This window comes from Plectropomus leopardus, chromosome 1 (assembly GCF_008729295.1).
Source record: "Plectropomus leopardus isolate mb chromosome 1, YSFRI_Pleo_2.0, whole genome shotgun sequence".
In the NCBI taxonomy this organism is placed as follows: domain Eukaryota; kingdom Metazoa; phylum Chordata; class Actinopteri; order Perciformes; family Serranidae; genus Plectropomus; species Plectropomus leopardus.
Window position 1 is genome coordinate 21,030,352 of NC_056463.1, and position 25,190 is coordinate 21,055,541.

The window sequence follows — 25,190 nt, forward strand, 5'->3', positions numbered from 1 at the left end:
GACTTGGGCCACCCCAGTAAAAAAAAGACTGGACACACCACCGCTAAAAACTGAAGCAGCCACAGAACTGTAGTTCCTTCAATGGCCCCTTGAGTCTGGCTCCAAAACAGAGTAAAACCCCCTCAGGCCCAATTTTAAAATGCCCAGCTTTGCTGAAGAAATAAACATGTTTTCAGCCCAATACAAGAAACTGTTTTGGTCTCTATAGGTAATTTCAACATTCATTACAACGTTACAGGGGGTGGCTTTTAATGTAACTCACCCGTTTACTTGTCATCAAGGCCTAAAGTTATGCATGATTAAGGCGGGAAATCTCTGAGTGACAAGCTGTCTGGCGATAGATTCCTCGGCGTCTCAGTCAGATCCACCCCTCACTCCTCCACAGCTGCAGCCTCTCGCCCAAATAGTAACACTTCTGGCTAAAAAACAAAATGGTAACAATGGCTTACCTTTCATCATAATTGTTATCTCATTTGGTCTTGACTTTTTCCCAATATTTTATCAGCTAACAGTTGTACAACAAAAACATATTCCCATATAGGGTTTTATTTTTATATGTATATATGAGCATATTAGGCGAGATTGAGATCTAATTAACATGACGGATGCATCCAAGCTACAAAAACGGTCACCAGTGCGATCCAACTTGAGAAACATCTCACTTCGACAAACCAATCACATCTGCACTCCAGCACTATAAATAGCTGATGTTGGTACTCCACACAGAAAACCTGATGTGGGTTCTTAAGTGGAAAACAAGTTACTGTATTTCTGGGTTGTTACGCTGGGTTTAGAGTTAACCGCTTAGACGGGAAACAGCCCTTCTTAAAAAGAAAAGAAATATGATCCCTGTGGACAAATTGTGTGGCTCTGGCTGTCATAAATCAAAGTTGAATGATATAAATTATTTTATCATCTGCCACTAAAGTCAGTTTAAATTATACATTTATATTTGTTTAAAACTGGGAATTGAGTTGCCTTGTTTAAATATCAAATATTCAAAAACAATTCCCTTGAAACTCCCTGCACACACCCTCAGAGGTATTAGTGGTATAATTAAGATACATAGAGACTGTTGCTTGTGGGTGTGTGCCTGTGTCTTATTTTATGGTGTCTGAGCAAATCTTACAGCTCATTATCAAGATATCTAACAATCCTCTCAGGACTATTTAGTACAGTTTCTTCTGGTATTGGTGAGACATCTCACTTTGAATTTCAGAGCATCTTTTCCGCATATAAAATAAATTATTAATTTGTTACATAACCAACAGAACATTTTGTCCATTTCAGGGTTTCCCATTACAGTGTACTGGTTTACATATGATTGTCCTGGGTTAGGATGCAGGGATGAAACAAATGTCAGAGTGGTCACTTTTCTCCTCCCTCTCTCTCGCTGCCTCTTGTTATTTTATCACCATCTTTTCTCATGGTTTTCCTCTCAGAGGGGAGGGGGCAGAGAAAGGCGAGGTTCTGTTGTCAGATCTGTCAGTCTGGCCAGCCTGGCCCCTCCCACCTCAGTGGAGGCATTACATACTGCTGCTGCTCGTGCTCTTAGCAACGGTGCCTCAGCAACAGAGAGCCACAGCAACAGCGTGCCGTGTCTCCCCAATGGAGCTGCCATTGGGCGGACCAGCGCTCAGGCACTACACCCAGAGCAGACCGAGACCTCACCGACAAAAACTGAACTACCGTCCCTGCAGACCACAGGTACTGTGAAGGAGGACCAGAGAGGTTTTTGTAAAAATGGGAGTGTGAGGGGAAGGTGGTGTGTGTGAGGAGAGAAAATGGAAGAGGGGAGATGTAATAGGGTACAGAGGGGAGAGGCAGGGGGAAGGGAAGGATGGAGGGGGAGTGCTGTAAAAGATGCCTGGTCCCTGCTTGAATAAGGCAGTCCCATTGTACCGGTCACCGGCTGTTTGATGAACCCACACTTGGTATTTTCTGTGTGTAAGAGCGTGATGACTATGGATGAGATCCAGTGCTAGTTTCCTCTGAATGTCTCTTCTTTCTCTCACTGAAAAAAAGCTCCTGCTTTTTAAAAAAAATTCTCATGGATTTGTATCAAAATGTGTGTGATCATCTCCATTTTCCACTGAGCTGATCATGTTGTCACAGAGCTGTTAGTCTGTAGACATACAGTCACTCCCTTTGAGCCGATGGCCAGGGAAACCAAATTCAAGCAATTCCCCTGACAGGATATCATGTAACGGTGACTTCTGCTAAATTTGTGTTCTGCAGTCAACCTCCTGGTTTTTATTCCTACTTGTGGCTACAGATGTTAATATGATCAGGATGATGCAACGCTGTATGGCTGCAATTTTGATATCACATTACCTACATCGGCAAAATTAGTTATCTTGCTCTCATTCTGCATGTAAAATCCAGTGACGCCCCCCCATTGTACGTTACTGAGCAACTGACTCCCAGGAGGCTGGTTTGTAGCATGACTGGATGAGAGGTTCAAACCAAAATACACCTATAGAGGCAGAAGAAACACTAGTGCCAAAGTGTGTGGGTTTTTCTGAGGTGAGGGTTATGTAATGTAAAGTTATATGTGATACAAGTTGCTCTTCAGCATCAGGTTGATCTTTGTTGTGAAACGCTTTTCTGTGTGTATGTGTGGTGATCAGGAGACGATAATAGAGAGTGACAATGAAGTCCTTGAGCTCATGGGGCGAGTGGATGAAGGAGTTGAAGAGTTCTTTACTAAGAGAGTACTTCCTACTGATACACTGTGAGTATCAACAGCTGCCTGATTAGCTGCTTCCTTCATATTTAGTTAGTCTAGATACTAACAATACTGTTTTGGTAAAAGTATACTGCAGAACTGATATACAGAATATGATCATTTATGTAGGAAAAAGCAAGATGAGGAATCCATCACAGTGCACGAAGTGGCTCCTGCCAGCTCTGTCCCTTGTCCACCCCCTACGAAAACACTCAGGAGGAAGCTTGGTGACTTCTTTACACTCAAGAAGAGACGAGGTCTGAAATCAGAGGCGAGCCAGGAGGGGCGACCCAAAAAGGCCTCCATCGCTGATCTCATTCGCCCTCTCAGGGAGGTTGCCAGAGCCGAGAAGGAAAAAGATAAGGACCGAGTCAAGGAGCACGACAAGGAAAATGAAAAGGAGAAAGCGAAGGAAAATCCCGGTGCTGTTACTGGAGAGTCAGCTGTTCAGGAGACACCTGGCGCTCAGCTGAGGGGTGAAGCGGTGCCTCCCCGCCGAGCTCTCAGAGAGGGGAAGTCCCAGTCTCTCATTTTGCTGTCTGGATCAGCAGCTGCAGGGAGTACCAATGCCAGAAACAAGGTGAATGTTTGAAGAATTTAAATCTAGATTTAGATTAGTATATACATTTTGAAAAGCACTCACTACTCTGCTGTTGGTGATTTCAGAAACAATTTGAAGGCCAACATAGCTTTGAACAGAAACTCCATCTCATGCTTCAACGCATTGGAGTTTCCAAAGCCCAGCCAGGAGAGACACAGGTGCGTGAATGTGTTTGTCTGAATTCATGGATATGTTTACTATTGGCTTGGGTGGTATCTATTTTTCATACCCTCCAGACCTTTCACCAGAGTAGACAATATACAGTATGATGGTATTTGTGTTTTTCTTTTACTTGTGACAGTAGTATTGCATTGTCACACAGAATTGTCTAGCCTACAATGCTGTGTTTCTAACATGCCATTAGCCAACTTGGATAAGTGTGGCTGGTTTTAAATCAGACTGTGAAAATAACGGATATAGCTACTGCAACATCACCCATGTCTCACCCGTGTTTGGGCAAGACGCTGATGCTGTGGAGGAGTGAGGGGTGGATCTGACTGAGAAGCTGAGGACAAATTTGCAGAGAGAGTCACTCAAAGGGGCCCGCCCTTGCAAAACTATAAGCTTTAATTAAATGTAAACAGGTGAGTTATATAAAAAGTCATCCCCAGTAAAGTTGTCATGAATGTTGAAATTAGGCAAAGAGACTAAAACCGTCTTTTTTACCAGGTTGTAAACATGTCTTTTTCTGCTGTTATGTTTGGCATTTCATGGATGTCTTTAGGGACTGACTTGTTTCTGGGGCCAGCCTCAAGTGGCCATTAAAGGAAGTGCAGATTTTGTCAGTTTTCATGTTGTCTACATTTTTTTATCTCTGCAGGTTGCAGTTTGATTTAAATACTGTCTCTTAAAAGAGAGGAATTGAGCACCTTTATTGCTGGAGGAGCCAATGACACTTGTTGCTGTGATGGACACTGACACATCAGTGGGCTGAACGGAGATGATATGCTGAATAAAATCATGGCTAATAGGCCTAAACTGCTTTTGAAGATGGATTAAGTCATATCAAGAAAAAATTATGCGGCAATACTCCTAAAGAGGGACCACTGCATTTCTTGTTCTTTCTCGTTCTGTTATCCCATAGATGTATAATATTAACTTGATAGCCGATGCCAAGAAGGTGCCTATTCATTCCAGCGGAGTCAGTTGCATGGCGCATACGCCCCCAAAAAGTTTTCTAGCTTCCAGGTTTACTATTGCAATATGTGGCCCACTGAATATGTGCAGTAGTGTTTCTTCCACTGGTTCCACCCCCGAGGTCCTGCCTCATAGACTTTCCATTGTGATGATGTTACAGAATTTGAAATTGCTTTTGTTAGCTCCAGGAAAGTTTTACAAATATGAAACCACAGTTGACTAAAAATTTATATTAGAAAGTGTCATAATTGACCTTGTTTGCAGTTTGAGGGGGTCTGTCAACAGTTTTACAGACGTGTCTCTTGCAATGGTGGCCTATTGGATAAATGTTTTTAGGCTGTGGACGAATTTTTCACTGCAACACCGCGAGTGGCCACTGAAAAAAAAAGGAGGCAGGGCTGAGCAGCATTCCTGGGGGCGTGGTGGAGATGCATTGTCCATTTTTTCATAAAGTCTATGGTTCCACCAGTAGAGACTGACCTCTGGTGGCATGTGCTGTGTACTTGATCTACTTAATACAGCATCTCCGTATCAGTTTATTAGAAGAGGAGCATCTCTGTTTTTGAATGTATTGAAAATCATACCCTGGGGATGTTTAAATACCCCAGTATACTGTAATACCTTGATATCGCCCAAGCCCACTATGCTGCAGGAGTCATCATACGTGTTAAAATGCCTTTTTTATTCTTGTAGAATCCCGAGGGAGAGATGAAAAAAGCTGAATCTGAAGGTAAGTTCCTTTTATCTATTTGATGTTTAATATGATTAAACTCCTCTCTACTCTAGCTTAGTGTTAATGAAGCAGAATTAATCTTTGAAGTTGAGGGTTTTTTTTTTTTATCAAAGGGAGAGACTTTTTAACATGGATCACTTCTCTATTAAAATGATTAGATTTTTCATTGGACTGATAAGACTGCTCTCATCTATTATAGTGAAATAATAATGAATGAATTCCTCTGTTAAATTATCTTTGTGTCTCAGGTACTATCATTGATAGTAAACCTGAGCCACCCCCGACTTTCACAAAACCTCGAACGATGTCTGCATCTTCAGGTGAAACACAAACACTGATTCACTCTCATACAGTATGTGTGCGATCAGCAATGTAATTTGCACATTCTTTTTTTTTTTGTAGATACAAGGCATCAAATTCGCCCAAGTGTGTCAGCACACGAGTCAGCTGGGAAACCTGCTTTGCTTCCAAAGCCTGTTATCAAGCCAGGTCCACCCCCCACAACATCTGGCCGCAACACACCTGAGAACGAGCTAGCCCAAATACAGGAAGCGGAGACAAACATGCCCACTAAACTGACTCCAACTGCAGCTCCGTCAACTCCTGCTGCTCCTGCACTCACTACTACCACCACTCCTACTGTACCGACAATCTCAAACTCAGTCCCTGACTCAACCGATTTTACAAGTACTGTATCTCCCTCTGACACAGATATATGCACTGACTCTGTTAACCCCACTGCAGCAGCCACAACACCCACGAATGTTACAGAGCTTGACAGAAAACCGTCTATCCCTGAAGCTAATGCTACTACCACTGAACCACCCACCTCCACCTTTACGACAAGCACCACTACACCCACAGAGCCCCCTACCCCTGTTTCAGTCATTTCCTCTGAGTCCGTCACTCCAAGCCTCTCTGTCACTTCAAACTCAACAACCACAACTATGCCTTCCATTACCACCTCAGAAACAGTTTCTGCTCCCAGCAATGAAAGCTCAGTTTCCACAACATCAACAACCCTGTCAACTAAATCGACTTTCTCAGAGCCAAATGGTGTTCTCTCAGTCGATGCTACTCCTGCTGCTGGTGGTGATGCAGCTATTTCTGTCACCACCACGGTTTCTTCACCCTCCACCAGCACATCAGATCTGCCACTGGGCTTGTCTGCTACCACCAATTTAGCCACTAAAGGTTGTGATGATCCCACTTTAGTCACCTCCACTAGCTCTGCAACTTTAGTTTCATCAGTCACTAAAACAACATCTCCACCTCCTAACTCAAGTGATACCATCACAACTGCAGTTTTACCTGTTGCCTCCATTACCTCTCACTCCACCCTGATCTCTCCTGCCCTGCCTCCCACCATCTCCACCTCTTCCACTACCACTACAAGCCCGACATCCACCGACTGCATGAACTCTATCTCTGCTTCCAACATTACTCACCCAGCCACCCCTGGCCCCGCAGATATTGCTGCTCCCTCCACTTCGTCCAGTGAAACAAACCCCACAGACACCACTTCCACCGCCACCAGTTTAAACCGTGCAGATACCACATCCACCACCAGTGCAGCTACTGCAGCTGCAATTTGCTCCCCACTCATGACTGACTCAGACCCACCTTACACTAATAACGTCAGCACTACCCTCGCATCAACTATTGATAACTCAAGTGCTACTTCTCACCATTTGAGCAGTCCAGCCCCCTCTAATGACAGTCCAGGCCAGGATAATGATTTGCAGACATTTCCTGAAGAAAGATCCAGCGTAGAGCTTGCAGACAAGGGTAAGTAAGTTTTAACTTCTGTGGGTATATAATGTATGCTTATATGTATTCATCTGCTGTAGCACAGATCAGCCACAACATTAAACAGGGTTCCCATGATCATGGAAAACTGGAAAAGTCATAAAATTTCACAATCTTGTTCTCCAGGCCTGGAAAAGTCATGGAGTTGGTCAAAATCGTTGAAAGTTTTGGAAAAGTCACGGGATTTTAATTGTAAAATTCATTTCCTGGGGATAACCTTCCACATAATGTAACGTAACTGCAAATTTATTTTGTAAAAGTTAGCTGTTGACATTTTTACACTCTAATGTGTGTTGAATATATTATTTCAGCATCGACATTTTGATGCACAATAGTTGAATTGAAGGTTGAGTGATGTGAAGTATGGCAAATTAACTCAAAAAAATGCATCTGCTACCTAATACAAATGGAATATTGGAGTAATCCGGGCCAAGCCTTTCCCTTAAAACAGGTTAGGTATGAGTAATGTGGTGACGTTTTTTATATGTGTGCAGGAAAGCACCGTAACCAAGCCAACAGGTGCTTTAGACACAGTGACACCGCATGCTTTTCTGAAAGGGAAATGTTATTATGGGTCCTTGAAAAATCATGGAGGTGTGGGGATCATGGAAGTGTGGGGACCTTAATTAAACCCAGATGACAGATGAAGCAAATAACATAGGCCATCTTGTTACAATGCAATCTTCTGCTGGGAAACCTTGGATCCTGGCTTTCATGTGGATGCCACCTGACACACTCGCCTCACACAAACACTGTTGCAGACCAATTACCCTTCATGGCAACGGCATTCTTCAGTGGTGGCGGCCCCTAAGCAGGAAAATGCATCATGCCACGCAGCAAAGACTGCTCAGGAGTGGCCATAGATCCTAATCTGATTGAGCATGCCTGTGTCCATGCCTCAACCTGGGGGGGGGGTACCTATGTTTGGAAGAATGTGTCAGGTGCCCAGATGAAAATGTTGGTGTACATAATAGTCTTTTCTTTGTGTAAAGAAATAAATCAGCTTCTCCTAGATCTAGGAGAAATAAGGAGCAAAAGAAGAAAACGTGTTCAAGTTTTCTTTTGGATCTTACTGTTATCTCAAGAGCCGATTATTTCAGACAAATACAGAATACTACAGTGAAAGAGGAAGAACTAAGATCTTAAATTAGAATTGGTCTGAGAAAAGTAAAAGGCTATTTTTCAGGAGCTGAATTTAATAAGTATGAAAAATGATCAGAATTTCATATTGGTGTTGTATTAAGCGTAGTTATGTCTTGGAGAAATAGGCTGGACAGAGAAGAGATCTTATTTTGAATGTTCCTTTCCTCCAACTGGCATCCAAATGAATGCCAGGACCCAAGGTTTCCTAGCAGAAGACTTCATTATAACAAGATGATAGGTATTATTCACCTCACTCATCCCGGGCTTTAATGTTTTGGCTTATTGGTGTATGGTAGTGTAAACTGAATTGAGTAATTTTTGATATTCCTCTCTCAACAGCTGACGAGGAGCTTGAGATGGTTCAAAAGAGCAAGCAAACTGAGATGGATGAGAGCAAGAAAGTCGATGGTGAGAAGGAGAGCGAGAATGAGAACGAGAAACCAGCTCTCACTCCTAACAGTGAAGTGATAATGAAAGAAGTGCAGGAAGAAAGTGTGAAACCCGAAGAAGACACGATGAAATCAGAAGTGGGAACAACTGAACCTGCATCAGGAAAAGGTGGTGACCTGCAAAGCGACAAGGAGGTGATAGAAGGTCCAAAACAAGAAGAAACCAAGTCAGAGGATGAGAAGTAATTCAAAAATGATTAAATGTCGAAACACGGGACCAACTACTGTGACAGCGGCAGGAGAGGCCACAGTAAAGGGTAAAGGGAGGGGGGGACGATCCATGGCACTTCCTACAGGGACCACCACATTACAGCAGCACACCACAAAGGGTGGGCCACTGGACCAAAGAACTGAGATCCCCTTGGTGTGATGTAATCAACAAATCCAGCAGTGTCTTTGTCCTTTTTTAACTTATGTTTGAATTTTTGCATTGCACGTATGATTATGTACCATAAGACAACTACTGTGGTAAAATACACCATGTTTACAATAGATGGATAAGAGACATAGTTATGACTATTAAATGGATTATTGAATTGACTGAGTCCTTCTCTCTGTTTTTTTTTTTTTTTAAATGTCTGAATACATTATTTCTAACAAAAAGTAATGTTTTCTGACAAGAAAATCTTCACTCAAGGTACACCTGCTTTTTCTGGACCTCGTGGTCTTCCTCTGTTGCCACGAAGATAGCTCAGTTGTTATCACTGATGGTTATATCACTTTTTCTGTTCGACTATCATCTTCGGTGCCAGATTTTAATAGCCTGAGCAAAAACCAAAACAGATAGTAAGCAAACCATCAAGGACGTTTTATGCTGAAATTAAATACACACAGTGTTGGGGAGTAACTAGTTGAATTTAATTGAGTTCTGTAACTAAATTCCAAAAAACTGAGAAATTAAATGTTCAGTTATATCCTATCAAATACTTGTCAAAATGTTGGTGATTACAAAGGGGCTACATCCAAATATAAATGGTTCATTTTTCCCCCAAAATTATTAACAAGACATGCAGAATAAAGGGATTTTCATGAAATTCCACCATTTCAAGCTCAGATTTGTATTTTGTTTTCTGATGGATGCGGTCTTCCCACATAATGTGTCCATTGGAGACCATCGGAAATTTTAAAATACGTTCTGTTTTTACAGTTTTTGGCTATTAAAAATGGTATAATTTTGGTGATGTTTAAAGAAAATATGCCTTCCAAACCTGTTTGGAAGTCATTGTCTTCTCTCATAATCGGCAGTAGAATAAAGACAAAATACAACCATTTTGTATGCCAAAATTGCTTAATTTTTTTAATATGCCGACCCCTCTTTGCACTACCTCCTCATAATCAACAGTCCCTAAAATACTTTTCAAAAAGTCAATGTGTACTTCTTGTGTCAAATTAAATCATATGAAGACAGCTATTAACAAGGGTATCTTGGGCCTTATCCACAAAATGTTTTTGAAGTTTGACTTTAAAAAAAACCCCAAAAACTAGAGTGGAAATCTTAACAGCGCCATGTTATACTGCAGCAGTTGCTGTTCATCATCCAGACCAGCAGATGTCGCCGGCAGGAAACTCGCCCGGAAAACACACTTTACCCGGAAGAGGAGGGCCGAGGGAAACGACGGTGGCGAAATTGTTGTGTACTGTCCACACAATTGTAAGGAGTTTATTTTAATATTTAGATAATCCAGCGATTTAAAACCACCTTCAGCCTGAGGTTTAACCGCAGGAGGGTTTATCGTCGCAGGGTTCACGGTAGAGATGTCGGTCGTGCCTCCCAGTCGCTCGGCGGCCGGCTGGCCGCGCGGTGGTTCCGTTCAGTTTGGGAACAAATACATCAGCGGGCCTGCGAAACCGCTCACACTGGAGAGGACCATCAACCTGTGAGTCTGTGCACCGCGGATTATACTAAATGTGTGCGGTACTAACCGTAAAACCAACGTGACTACCTCAGTTAGCTACCTGTGTGTGATGCGCAGCATTGATTTAGCGCCATACAGCAGCCTGGAGATCCTTGTGACATACAACAATGTGTTTCACACAGCACATCTGCAGACATCATGTGGCCTCAGTTTTGTTTTGATTTTGGTTGTTTTCCAAATATATGAGTTTTCAAATATGTTTCTAAAAATGGCTAAACACTCTTTCATTGTTTGTGTCACTCAGCAGTCACGTAGTTTCTGAACATTTTTAATCAGGTCTGAAACTGACGTAAATGAAGACACAGCTGAAATGATTAGTTAATTTATCAAGTAGTTGATTGAGAGAAAATGTATTTACAACGATCGTTTGAAGTCAAGCTTATGCAAAAATAAGTAAAACATTAAAAAATCACAGGCTTTAGCTTCTCAAATGTTAATATTTACTGGTTTCCTGGGTCTTCCCCGACTGAAGTAAGGTTAAAAAAAAAGAGTAAAATTTAATGTTTATTTTTTCCCCCTCCCTTATTTATTTGGTACATAAATTGTAATTAAAAAAAAAAAACAAAAACAGAACGCATGTCACAAAAGCCAAAAATTGATGTATTTATATTGCAAGTTCTGCCCAACCAAACTCTAAGTCTTTTTTATTTAATTATTTATTTTACAATGCAGCATGTTGACAAAATCCTGAAATAAATTTAGTTTTGGATGTAGAGCTGAAACAATTAGTTTTACAGAATATGCAAATATTTGAAATTTTCTTCCTCTTAAATTTGAGAATTTGGTCATTGTCTCCATTTTTTTTAAAACTCTTTGTCTTATAAAATAAGCTATTTGAAGACTCTAGGCTCTAGGAAATTGTGATGTGCACGTGTCATTTTTTTCTGACATATTAAAGATTTTTAAAAACATTAATTTCATCCAGGAAAGCAGTCTTTTTTTTTAAATCTCTTTAAAAAAGGTCTATTGCATCTTTACATCAAAATTATATAATTCTAGTGTTTATCACAGTTTTACTTTTTATTGCATATAGATACAGCGCACACTGTAATTATTCCTACTTAATGACTTTTCATGTGTGTAATCTGCATTTCAGATACCCTCTTACTAACTACACCTTCGGCACTAAGGAGCCTCTGTATGAGAAGGACAGCTCAGTGGCTGCACGATTCCAGCGGATGCGGGAAGAGTTTGATAAGATGGGAATGCGTAGGACGGTGGAGGGTGTTCTCATCGTCCATGAACACAGGCTGCCTCATGTGTTACTGCTGCAGCTGGGCACCACCTTCTTCAAACTGTGAGTAGTTGATGTTCAGAGGCTCCTGTGTGAAGCAGCAGAAGTGTTTTTTTTTTTTTTTTGACTGAACAGTCCTCTGACAGTTTGTGTCACTCTTGCAGGCCTGGGGGAGAGTTGAGTCCAGGAGAAGATGAGGTGGAGGGTCTGAAACGCCTGATGACGGAGGTAGCTGCATCACAGCACAGTTTGAGCGTCTAGTTGCTGTGACGATTGTAGAGGTTACCTTGTTATCTTTCCTTTTAATGTTAGATTCTCGGACGGCAAGACGGCGTGAAGCAGGACTGGGTGATTGACGACTGTATCGGCAACTGGTGGCGCCCCAACTTTGAGCCTCCACAGGTTCGTACACACAAATGTCAGTGCTGACTTTTGAGGACAACTGAAGTAACATTTAAATAGACATAATTTCAAATATTTTATTAGAAAGCAGGGTAGCATTAACATATCAGTAATGAAATGTTTTAGCAGCTCCTGGTCAGCATTTGTCATTCCTTATAAAAGAAGGGCCGTATAGCAGCATAAAAACAAACAAGACAAAAACATCACAAAGGGACAATAGGTATACATATATTATGTCAAAATTTAATATGTCAAAATACAATACATAATAGAGTTCATTTAAATACAGCAATGTTAAATCTAGAATTTGTTAGTTAAATGAAGAAGCTGCATCTAGCTGTGACCACCGCTAACTCCTCTATCGTCCATTTCTTTCTTTGAGCTTTAATATCCAAAATACATGGCAAAGAACAGCCAACAATATAGAGATTTATATAAGATTTTGAGGATTGGTCGTAGTCCTAGTTATTTTCACTTTAATTGCAAACCCAACAATAATGTGAGGTACTTTTTAAATTCTCAAAGATAATGAGAAAACCTGGCCGCTGTGTCAGACAAGCATTGAGTCACTTCATACACAGATGCTCCAAACTGTGTGGAGTCACTGTTAGGACACGGTCACACGTGTGAAATTAACATTGGCGAATATTTGCCTCCTGTTCACTTCCATTCTTTGCAACCACAGGGGCGAATAAAACATTTGGTTTTGGTGGCAAAGCAAATTTGCATCTTGGCATCGTGTGGAATTAAGCTTTTGATTAACTTTGATCGTCAAAGTCGCAGCATCAACCAGTAGCAGAGAAGTGTGTGACGAGGAGACACTGAGTGCTTCTTTGTGTAACCGACTGATATTGTATAATTTTAGCCATAAAAAATACAAACTGCCTCACATGAGAGAAGTCGCCTGGCTGAGGTGAGTTGGTAGACAGACATGGGACAACTTGTACTGCCCTCGTGCAGCACAGACATTACCTTTGCAGGCAGTGGTCACTCATGTGTGACTGTGCCCGCTGTACAGCAAAAAACAACACATCACTTACAGACTACAACGTATTGTAGATGGCTGCCATTTTCTCATTAATCCAGAATGACACATGAGAAAGCGCTCTGAATCCCAGGCTGAAGTCTCCGTGGTCAGTCGGTCGTGATGCCGTCTATTTCTCTAATGTGAACTGATCTGAAGTTGTTTGTCTTGCAGTATCCGTATATTCCAGCTCACATCACCAAACCTAAGGAGCACAAGAAGCTATTCCTGGTTCAGTTGCAGGAAAAAGGTCAGTACATCACAGCGTAACTCGTGAAATAATTTGATCTCAGAAATATACATAAGTAGAGAATATATAGTGGACAGAAGTGTAAATAAAAGGAGAGAAGGGCCATGAAAAATGTACCATAATTTTGCTGTATTTTTTTTCTTGTTTGGAAACCTGTGATTCATGTTTCTACAGCGCTGTTTGCTGTCCCCAAGAACTATAAACTGGTGGCAGCACCGCTGTTTGAATTGTATGACAACGCTCCTGGATACGGACCAATCATTTCCAGTCTACCGCAGCTGTTGAGCAGGTATTCTTTATGTCATATGTAAAAAGCCTAAACTGAACTGCTGTTTTTCTGCTTATTTTCACTGTGGCTAAATTAAAAAGTGAAGGGCTGGAATCAAACGAAACCTTAACTGTCTTGTTAGAGGATGAGTTCTGTTTAATTACTGACAAAACCTGTAACTAATTTATTAGATTTGCATGTTTCTGTCGTGACTGTAATGTAACGTTATAAAGGCACAGTGAAAATGATGAGTCAAGAGACTACTTAGAAGCTTCTTCAGATAGCAGCCATCCTTCTGAAGTGTCTGAGGACGACACTGAAGACTGCATCACAGCTTCCTATTAATACAGACCAGGAGGCAGAGGATGACACAAACACGCAGTATTTGCAGATAAAGATTCAAGGTTAAGACTAAGATATTAAACAGATATGTGAGACAGTGTGCAGGAGATTTTCCACTCATAAAAAATGCACAAAAACTCTGCAGGTTGCCTTTAACAGAGAAGAACATTTAATTTTAACTTTTTATTTAAAGAGACAAAAATGCATTGACATTATTGTGAAAAATAATCTCGTAACATACCAATAACATTTGCAATAATTGTCTTTTTATAGGTTCAACTTCATTTACAACTAACTTGAGTGAGCAGACTTTTGTCTGGCTGTCTCTGTGAGTGCAGTCCTGTGTGAGTGAAGACGAGAGACAATGTGGAGAAAAAAATACTTCTCATCTTTGGCTCAACTTTCACAAAAGAAAAGCTTGTCATGTCAAGTATATTGACAGTTCACAGGGGTGTTTGTACTGTTTGAAGAAGATAATGAAAATGTCATTTTTGGGTTTTTTTTTCAATCTTGAGAAACTTCTGGTTTTGTAGTATGCAAGTCTGTATCTTAGTATGTTACGAATCTGATTTTATGTCCTCTCAGAGGAGGCCAATGTTTAATTAAACAAACTACATCATTGTGTTTCCTGTTGTTTTAACCTGTAACAAGTCTGTGTATTTTTTTCTTTTTAATAAAGAAGTCCTTTGAGTATGTTTTTATAAAGTTCAAAGTGTGTAGCTGACTGATAACAATTAAGTGTCAAAGTAAGCTCTAATTTTGGTTCCTTAGTTTATCACATCATTCAAGACGGCACTATTATATTAAATTGTTCAACAGTCACAGTAGAAACTAATGTTAAAAAGTCACTCTGCATTTGAAATCAGTGTCGTGTATTATTGTTTTTTTGAGTAGAAAGCATCAGAGATATTCCAATGATGAAACAAATGCTGGTGTTTTAATTTGACATTGCTCATAAGTCTAAAGTTTGCAGCCATTAACTGTTTGACAGATTAGTTTTTCACTTTCAGTGCTTAACTGAGAGACTTTGCCCTGAAATTTGCCTCACAGCTCAGTACAACCTTATAAGCTTCATAAGTCACTTTTTAATGTCTGCGGTTATTGTTAGATATGTGCTGTGTTAAAATCACATCCCAAGTAATGATTCTAGGGTAATTTTAAAAACATTCACATTAAAACAATGGCAGAATAATTCTGGCAGCGCGTATATGTCACTCATATCAACAGTATTATGGAGATGAACACCGGTGACTATTACAACAACACAGAGGTCATATTTCGGGCTGACTGTTTGTTAGACTGTTTTTGCACTGTTAAATGCAGCCTGCATGGCATAATATAAATTTATCCATTCTTCAAACCACTTAACCTCTTATAGGGGTCGCAGTCTGCTGCAAGGGTCATCCCAGCACACATTGTGCAACATTATTGTTGTTAAAGTCAAATCTAATAAAAATGAATCATCATAACAACACCTTTAAATAACATAGTACCAATCAGTCAATCAGTCAGACTTAATTTTCATAACACTTCATACAAGCAAAACTAATACAAAGTGCTTTATACCACTGCAAGACCACATGGCACATGGCTAACGAAAGAGTTTGTAATTAATTAAAGCACTAAAATAAGAGTCCTCATTAAAGCCAGGAACAGAGGTTGATAAAAGCCATAGAAAAATAAAAATAATAAATATAATTTTAATAAGATGCCAGAAAAATCCTTCAAATAGCAGATGAAAGGTAAATAAAAGGATACCAGAAGAAAAATCTAATAGATACAAATGTTTAAATTGTATACCATCTAGAAAAAAATGCTTAAATATATAAATAGTCGATAAATAAATCGGTAAAGTTCAATGAAAAGCCAAACTAAAAAGGTAGGTCTTGAGTTTGCGGTCAAAAACAAGGACCAACACACAGGGCTTGTTACTATGCATTGCATAGTTTGAAGTGGTCCAACAGCGAGATGAATTAACTGACTTAGAGAGTACATTAGTCATAAAAAATTAAATGTCTAATATTTCTATAGGTTTCTTAGTATTTTCGGTCAATTAGCCAGTGCTGCCTGGCAGTCTAAACTCTGGGCAAATCATCATACAGTTACTAAACGTCATTTACCCGCGACTCACGGGCCATTTCACACCCACGCGCGTCAGTCTGGTGCAGCAGTGTGAATGTAGCTGTTAAATCTGTCCATAACCTGCGTATTTATCCGGTTTCACACCGGATAGTTTCTATAATGGCGTCCAAACGACGACCGGCTGAGGGCGCGAGGACAGCCGAAAAGAGGAAGAAGAAGACAAAGAGCTGCGAGGAGACAGCTGAACTTTGTCCAGAGGTTGAAGACGAGCAGGTGAAGAGGACTTTGAAGGAGGCATGGAGACAGAGGACCCTCTGCAAACACGGTCAGTACCGAGACAGCAAAACACACTGAGCTTATAAAGCAACGCACAGCTGAGCTGCTTCACTGACAGAAACAAACCAGTGAATCTCAGTTTCACTGTGTCCACTGTGACTCTTCTACAGTATAAATACCACAGAAAAACAAATATACGCGAGGTCAAGACCACAGACATGCTGTCAACATTAGGGGCTGACCCAGTCTGCCAGGAGGTCTGGGGTTCACCCCCATTTTTCTTTTCAAATTGTGAAAACTGAAAGTTATTTTTTACTATATTATATTATATATATTATAGAGGTAGGCCAATATTGGGTTTTCAGGGCTTATGCTAATTATTAGTAGTTAATGAGACCGATAACCGGTTTTTGGAACCGATATAAAAATAACCGAATAAAAATGAATATTATTTTGTCAGTATTAAGAATTTGGAAAATTTGAAGTGCCTTCTGCAAATGTTACTCAAAACAGGCAGGTTCCCAGCAACTTTTTTCAAGTAAAAGTTTTAATAAAAAAATGGATAAGTAAAATTAGCTCCCCGAGGTTTTACAAGTGAAACGTTCCCCCCATGCTGAGATTTTGTTTGCACTTTTTGATTAATTAATTTTATTGGCGATCATTAAAATAAATTATCGGCAAAATGCCAAATATCGGCTCCAGTGATTGACCAGGCTGATAACCTGTTGACCCCTCTTATATTATGATATAGCAAGTACAGATTTGCAGTATAGCATATGAATATACAATAAAGGAAAGCTACTACCATCTACATAAATTACACATGAAACACAACTTAAAAGTCCAGTGTGTAGCCATCTACAGGCATCTATTAGAAGAAATGGTATACAATATTTTCTACTGCGCTTTCATTAGTTTATAATGCCCTGAAAATAAGAATCATTGTGTTTTCGTTACCATTGAATGAGCTGTTGATGTCTACATACAGAGTGGAGTCCGCAATGTTGTTCACTGGCTCATGTCGGGCACCGAAATTCTCCACTAGTTTGGTACACAGGAGGAGTTTCTGTTCTGCAGCCTCGACACATGCCACTAATCCTGCACACTGGATCTTTAAACAGGGCTGGACATCGACACCAGCCACCAGCCAAATGCTGGTAAAATATGCAGATGGATGCTAGATTTGCTTCACTCACCAGCCAATAAAACAATGGTTATCTATTAAGTGGCCGGTAAATTTTGGAATCCACCAGCCACAGTAACAAGTGGACCAAAAAGTCAATTTCCAGCCCTACCTTTGAATGCTGCCTGACTAATATAATGTAGTAAAGACATCAGTGTTGGTTGAATATGCCCATGAACTGTGAGTTGCTGTAGTACGGCAACACCACAGGACAAACCAGATGTGACACTGCAGAACACCCTAATACACGAACTGTTTGTAAGAACCATTTATGTTTGTTTATGAGTGTGCATATGCTTGCCAATGATTACTGATTTATGAATGTATGGGTAGGGTAACCCTACTACTAATATATATGATATAGTAAGATGAGCTTTTAAAAGAGTAATGTACACAGAAAATGCTTGACCACCAAGGTAGCAAGACCTTATTTTGAATTAATTAATTAATCAAACTATATTTTCCTTCAAATAGGGATTGGTGATATGGATCTCTTACGGTATATATGAGTTTATATATTCTTATATTTATTATTATATTGTTTATTAAAAAAAAAACAAGATACTGTTTATGGATACCAAAACAAGACAGGAATTTTCTGTTTGGGGCCGTATCATCATAAAACATCACTGATATTCATTGATTTGCAACAATTTGAACAATTATCTTATACATGCAGAACTATTGAAGGTCAGTGGTATTAATGTTCTGTTCTTCAAATCTCTGATGTGTGGACAAATATCTATTTTCTCTAATAGTATGAATTATAATATTGCCCAACCCTAGTTTTTATGTTTATGTCTGACGACTGGATCTGAGATGAGAATACTATTTTTCTCTTCTCTTTAATTTGAACTCATTTAACCCATTCCACATAAATAGATGTGAAGGCAACTCTGTGAATGTTTCCCCAGTGAAAGGTCTCATCTGTTCACTGGTACCAATAATAATTCACTTTTGATATTGAGAGTGTGTTTCTGATTAGCTGGAACGGCCAATGCAAACATGGGCTATTAAAGCAAAATCACACGAGAGGGAGCGCTGTTATACTAAATATCAGCACGGCTGTGATTCCAGTGCCTCCTGTCTAATTAAATTGCTTGGTCTACTGTTGCATAATTGCTAATATCTCAGGCAGACTCGTTATCTGTTGTTATTTATGTGTAGGGGATCTGGAGTTGGATTGCCATCCTTTCCCTCACTGCATCATCAAGAACTTCCTCGGCAGTGAGACCTTCGTGGAGAACCTGCAGAGAGAGCTGCTGCAGCTCAACTTCCACGAGAAGTCAAACGATCTGTACAAATTTAAACAGGTGACTATCAAACGCACTGATTTACTCATGTGGGCTGTGTTGTTGTCTCTTATTATCTTCACTGTGTTGTTGCTCCGACACAGTCAGATGACCTAAAGAAGAGAACAGAGCCTCATATCACAGGACTGAGGTGAGAAATAACATATTAATATCATGTATTTTACTGCATTTGAGGTTTGTATGAGTTTCTTTTGCAGCAGAATTATTAAGTAAAATAGGATAGATGTGGAGAAAGGTCAAGTAATGATAATGGTTGGTCTCAGACTGTATTAAGATATATACGGTCTTTGGTCTCTCAACTGATCTAAAGATGGAATAAAAGTGTTTTTAATGGGAGGTAGTTCATTCTCACTGCAGCCCTGATCCACAGCTGTATTTACATCACATTTTACTCACTGGTAGTCCATTGTAATCAATATTTCCTACCTGACAGATTTCATGCCTTTCTCAAATACCAGATTTCAATTGTGTTGCTCTTTTCTTTTTTAAAGTGTTATGAATCTTTTTTTTTAATTGAGTCAATTTTGATAGATTCCATATTACCTCTAGCCTTTAAAACTACTTTATTTGGGAAAAAAAATTAAGCCTCATACACTCATATGGGGTTTAGGTTTTATTTTAATTTTATTTGTATGTGTGTATGTATATATATGTATAATATCTTAGATAAAAATAAGTTCTAAATCTATTTATTTCTTGCAATATTTGCAACATGTCTGACCAAGTTGTTGTATGAATCACAAGGCCGAAATGCGGAAGTTATTTCAGTGCTGAGGAAACATGTTGGGGAGTTATTCATCAGCTCCAGCAGGTGGAGCCAAAGATCACATCTGCCTTCTAATTAGTACATTTTCTTTATTTAGTGCTGCCGTTAGTGCCAATATCCTGCATGATGGACTGTGCAGTAAACTTTAATGGAGAATAGATTCAGCTGCTCACACAGATGATCCTTCTTAAAGCTGAAGACTGTTTCTATTCAGTCTGCTCACAGTGCTGAACGTTGCAGTGAACACAAATGTAGCACACTGTAAGTTAGTATTTAAAAAATCGAGTCAAAGTGATCAGAGCATTTACTGCGGTGTTAATGTTGAGGCTTTCAAAGAATATTATCCGGAAGAAATATTGTAGAGTTATTGAGCAGTGAAAGCCGCCAAAACCTGCCAAGAGGTTCAGTGTTTGAACCAAATCCAAGAAAAAAATAAAAGCTCAGTGTATAAATCAAGACAGATATGAGCTGGGCATCAAGTCTGAGCCCAAGATGATCCCTCTGAGACTCAAACATTATCCAGATAGCAAAATAATGTGCTGACTTTTCCTTTATTTAGAAATAATGTGCAGTTCTTTATGATTATGACAAGCTGCGTTTACAGTGACAGACTGCAACGTGTAATTTCTTCTAATATGTGTTTGTAGTTATACATACAATGCTGCATCAACTGAAGAAATACAGCTCGGGGGACTGAATACCATAATTAAATACACAGTAACAGCCTCCCCTTGCGTGATCATTTATTATTTATGTCACAACAAAATGTCACGGTAGGTTTGAGCAGTCGAACAATCTGCCCGCGTGGTGAGGCTTCCTCAGTTTATACGAGGTGAAAGGTTAAACCTTACTCTCAATACACAACAGGGCTGCACCATAAATTTTAAATATGTATACATTTTTTGTTTTCAGGGCAGCGCTGTTTGGGCGTTTCCGCTCCTGGCTCGGGGAAGTGTTGGGGGTTGAACTTGAGCCCACAGTGGATATCTCTTGTGCCAGATACGAGTACACAGGTGAGCTTTGTTTTGAAATGTTGCAGGAGGGACTGTTGTATTTTTCGGCTCCGTTTATCAGATTCTTGATAACTGAATTCCCTTTTTTCCATAATGTAACGTTCTCTCTTCTTTCCAGATGTTCTTTTGTGTCATGATGATGAATTGGAGGGAAGGCGCGTTGCTTTCATTCTGTATCTCGTGCCACCGTGGCAGAGCAGCGACGGAGGAACCCTCGATCTCTACTCAACAGACAGTGAGTGCCCCGCTTTGTGTTTGTATTTCTTTTAGACAACAGAAGGCAACAGAGGACAAATATCCGTCTTTGTCCTCAGGTAATTTTCAACCGCAGAGTACAGTGAAGTCGCTTGTTCCCTCTTTAAACACGCTCGTCCTCTTTGAAGTTTCTCCAGTCTCCTTTCACCAGGTAAGAGTAACTTCTGCCTTTTTTTTATCACCACAGCACCAAAGAAGCATCTGTGATTGCAGATCCATAACGTGTGTTTCGTTTGTCCAGGTGTCAGAGGTTCTGACACAGGACAAGTGTCGTCTGTCTCTGAGCGGCTGGTTTCACGGGCCGTCTTTGGAGCGTCCACCCCGCCACATAGAGGCCCCCGTCCCACGGAGTCCACACCTACCGAGAGATGTGAGTATGGTCAAAGATGTGTACAGTTTGCCTGTATATGATTAGTTGTAAATGTAGCTGCGGGGCGCCAATTAGCTCACCTGGTAGAGTGGACGCCCCATGTGCAGAGGCCATGGGTTTGATTTCACCCTTGGCCCTTTGCTGCATGTCATCCCCTCTCTCTGCCCCTTTCACACTATCTGCCTGTGAAATAAAGGGAAAATCCCCACCAAAACAAGTTTAATTGTCTTTTCAGGGTTCTCACAGTTGTTAATTTTTGGAAAATTTATTAAGTTTAAAAAATGTTTTTCCAGGCCTGTAAAGGGTTTGGAGTTAACAGAATGGTTTGGATAAGTTTGGAATATACATTGTTTTGGCTATTATTTAAAATATGTTTATTAAAATACCAACACATGATTAACATTCTCCGAAATACATTCCTTGTATTACTCATTTAAAATCTAGTGTCGCTGAAATGGCAGACATGTTGGTGATCAACCGTAATTTATTAAGTTATCACACAGGCTCAGGCAACGTTGCAAAATATCTATTACACATGTCCATGAAATAAATTGTTTTTGTAACAAGAAACAGATGCATATAAAGTTGTCAAAATCATAATCTAAACACACGTAGAAATGCATTTAAATCCATATGATCTTTCTTTTTCCCAAAAAGGGGTGAGACCTTGACATTTTATGAAGTACCAATATGTGGCGATCTGTTTTTTTGGCGTATGCTGCGAATTCTTGTTTAATACATTTTTCAGTGTTTATGTGCTGTAATATTTGCCGTTACACACATGCACACACAAAACACAAAAATGTTCTTGCTCTTTTTATTTTTGCGTCTATTTTTTTATCCAATGGTTTGCTGTAGATTTGAATATCATTATTGATTTTCTTGTATTTATTCATATCATCATTTAAATGTATCTGAGGCTTTGGCAATATTGTTTTGCAAACATTCATGCCAGTAAAGCAAATTGAATTGAATTGAAGTTGAGTCCCTGACAGGAGCAAAGCTGCTGATCTTCTGGCTCCAACTTTTTTTTAACAAACAGATGCAACACTCAGCAAAAGAGTGAATACGTGTATTTCTCAAATTGTCAAACTAATTCTTTAACACAGCCTAATTTATGTTCCCGCTGAGGTGTTTGTTTTGTTTGTTTATTACAGGAAACGTTGCTGCTGGAGTGGGTCAATCCAGTGTACCTGGACATTTCCTACCAAGAGCAGATTCAGACGGAGTTCGAGGAGAGCTCTGAAATTCAGCTCAAAGATTTTCTTCAGGTAACTTTCTTTATCTGCCTTGCACATGTCCACTCGCTGCTGTCGGCTGATTATGTTTCTGTCCTCAGGAGGAGAAGTTCAGGGAGGTGAGTGAAGCACTGAGACTCACTCAGATTGAGTGGACGAAGAGAGGTCCGCCTAATAAGAGGTAGGACATGTTTCAGAGATCATTCGACTTGTTAGCATTTTTAAGAGTTCTGTGTCGAAGAGCATTTGCACATCAAGTCCGTATTTTTTGTTTGAAATTGTTGCACGTTTAAAAATAAATGACCTCATGTTGTGTCAGTCACATTAACACACTGACTCTGAAACTTTTGTCGGTCGGCCTTTTTTCGCGTCTGTCAAAAGCCTTAAGAGACTTTTTTGATGAAGAAACAGTGAAGAAAATGTGGTGTAATGCGAGACGCATACATCCACAGCAAGGGAGAGGAACGGAGAGCACAGTCTTATGTCAGAAATCCGATAGCAGACTTTAAACATTCACATTCAGGTGGATGATTATGATGATGAAGAGGGATGAAGACAGAGACACAGACACAGAGAGAGAGAGAAAGCGACAGCTGGGAGACAGAGAGGGAGGAGGATGCCAAATGCAAGATGCGGGGAGAAAGCGACGACAGCCATTCGTTTCATTCAGTCAACCTTTATTTAATCTTGAGATATCATTGAAAGCATGCCCTCATTTACAATGATGTCTAGAGTACAATCAATACATTTCAAAAACAAACAACGAAACACAAGAAACAACTGGAGAACTGGAAACTCCAGCTGACAGGAGCAAGGAAGCAAATGTGTCTCTACATTTGTCTCGTATTGCAAATTTTCACGACTAATAGACCTTATTAAAATAAAACTATTTGGACACTGTGTGCAAAGTTTCTGTGTGAACCTTTTTTCATCGAATGATGGATTAAACAAATGCATACGAAAAATATGGACTTAAGACTATTGTAAGCGACGTGGGTGTGTGTGAAGGAATAAATTGGTGTTTTAGTAACTCCAGTGCATGTGCAGTCAGCTCACGCCACCTTCAGTATCCCTTGCCCTCACTCATCTCTCTCCCCTTTCTTCTTCTCCCTCAACTTCAAGAACTGACGGCCATGCAAACAGCGCCAACTAGCTATTTTAACCTGTGCTTACACCGTACTATAAACATATCCCCCTCTCACTCTTACACTATGATTATAGCTGCTGTCTTTATGTGCATTTAGATGTTATGAAGTGGCCTCCCTGGAAACCTTCCCTGAGTGTGTGAGTGCATGTTGGGAGCTGCTTCGATCAGAAGCGTTCTTCCTGCTTCTCTCCAACTTCACCGGCCTTCGATTGCACTACCTGTGTCCTGCAGATGATGATGATGACGAGAATAAAGATGAAGAGAAAGAGGACAAACAGGCAGGAGAAGCCACAGGGTCTTCAACTGAATCACCATCAGCAAATACGAGCAGAGAGAAAGGTGTGTCTGTGTGTGTGTGTCTGTCAGTGGGTTTCCTTCAGTCTTTACTGCTCTGTGTGCTTATGTGTGTGTGTGTGTGTGTGTTTTTTTGTGTGTGTGTGTGTGTGTGTTCTGACCTTTATTTGTGCTTTAGAGCCAAGCACACCTGTGTGTTGTGGTGAACTGCGGCGATGGTCTCATGGCGGCTACACGCTGTTGCATGATGCAGAAGCAGCACGGGCAGAGTACGCTCTCGACCTTGTTTTGCCTTTTTGTGGTGCAGGTGAGAACGCGCACACACACACACACACACACACACACACACACACACACACACACACACACACAGAGTCAATCTTGTGACTGTTTCAAAACTTCCTTTCACAGACTGGCAGTCAGAGTTTGGGGGCTACACATGTTATGTTGCTAATGAGGAAGATGAGGAGGTGAGTGTTGGTTACAGTATAATTAGAGTAATTGTACATATGCAGGCAATATATTATCTTCATCATTGCTCTGTTTCCTCCACATCACAGCTCCTGACAGTGTACCCAGAGGATAATTCCCTCGCCCTTGTCTACAGAGACAAAGAAACTCTTAAATTCGTCAAACATGTAAACCACAAAAGCTCCTCTGGTTCTGCTAACAGATCATTTTATGACTTCTCTTTTGTGTACTATGAATAAATTAATATGTTTATATCTACTTTGTGTGTTTCTTGACATCTTTATTTCATCTTTCTAAAGGTGTTGTGCATGTTTGATATACCATGTACACATTTACAGACGCTGCCCTGCTCCTTGGTAGCGGGAAAATGGAACTTTTTTATTAATGAACCAGCACCAGTTAAGTTTAATTTAGTTACATTTTAATACATACTGTTAAGGCATTATATTATTAATATTTTGTTTTCATCATCTGTTAATCACTCATTCCATTATATTAAATAAAATGCTTATAAAAACCTATAGGACATAATAATAAAAAACAGAAAAAACTGCTGCTGTAACTGCTTTGCATGTTTGTTTGTTTTTTTTACAGCTGTTAACATGAATAACAACAGCAGTGTAAAAGACATACTCAGATGTTTTACTTAAGTATAAGTAGTAATTCTACAGTGTAAGTACTCGTCAGTACAAGTAAAGTAGTATAAGTAAGTTACAAGTAAAAGTCCTACATTCAAAAACAAAACA

General features: G+C 40.0%; 3 protein-coding genes across 3 annotated transcripts; all 3 read left to right on the top strand.

Annotated features, from left to right (window-relative positions):
* Positions 1-1,572: 1,572 nt before the first annotated feature.
* On the top strand, positions 1,573-9,073 carry LOC121949764 (cell wall protein DAN4-like). Its single transcript, XM_042495557.1, has 8 exons — positions 1,573-1,707; positions 2,631-2,734; positions 2,858-3,308; positions 3,395-3,487; positions 5,160-5,196; positions 5,448-5,519; positions 5,602-6,987; positions 8,491-9,073. Exons 1-8 carry the CDS (start codon positions 1,609-1,611, stop codon positions 8,784-8,786), a joined length of 2,538 nt encoding a protein of 845 aa, XP_042351491.1. The 5' UTR covers positions 1,573-1,608; the 3' UTR covers positions 8,787-9,073.
* Positions 9,074-10,181: 1,108 nt separating this feature from the next.
* Positions 10,182-14,826, top strand: nudt21 (nudix hydrolase 21). The gene is made up of 8 exons (XM_042496448.1): positions 10,182-10,251; positions 10,342-10,477; positions 11,613-11,813; positions 11,915-11,978; positions 12,063-12,152; positions 13,351-13,426; positions 13,601-13,715; positions 14,310-14,826. The coding sequence occupies exons 2-8, from the start codon at positions 10,356-10,358 to the stop codon at positions 14,329-14,331; spliced, it is 690 nt and encodes a 229-aa protein (XP_042352382.1). The 5' UTR covers positions 10,182-10,251; positions 10,342-10,355; the 3' UTR covers positions 14,332-14,826.
* Positions 14,827-16,177: 1,351 nt separating this feature from the next.
* On the top strand, positions 16,178-24,702 carry ogfod1 (2-oxoglutarate and iron-dependent oxygenase domain containing 1). Its single transcript, XM_042495990.1, has 13 exons — positions 16,178-16,443; positions 18,745-18,890; positions 18,974-19,020; positions 20,569-20,669; positions 20,788-20,904; positions 20,984-21,075; positions 21,166-21,294; positions 22,452-22,565; positions 22,634-22,713; positions 23,777-24,018; positions 24,152-24,280; positions 24,385-24,443; positions 24,534-24,702. Exons 1-13 carry the CDS (start codon positions 16,278-16,280, stop codon positions 24,681-24,683), a joined length of 1,572 nt encoding a protein of 523 aa, XP_042351924.1. The 5' UTR covers positions 16,178-16,277; the 3' UTR covers positions 24,684-24,702.
* Positions 24,703-25,190: the final 488 nt, after the last annotated feature.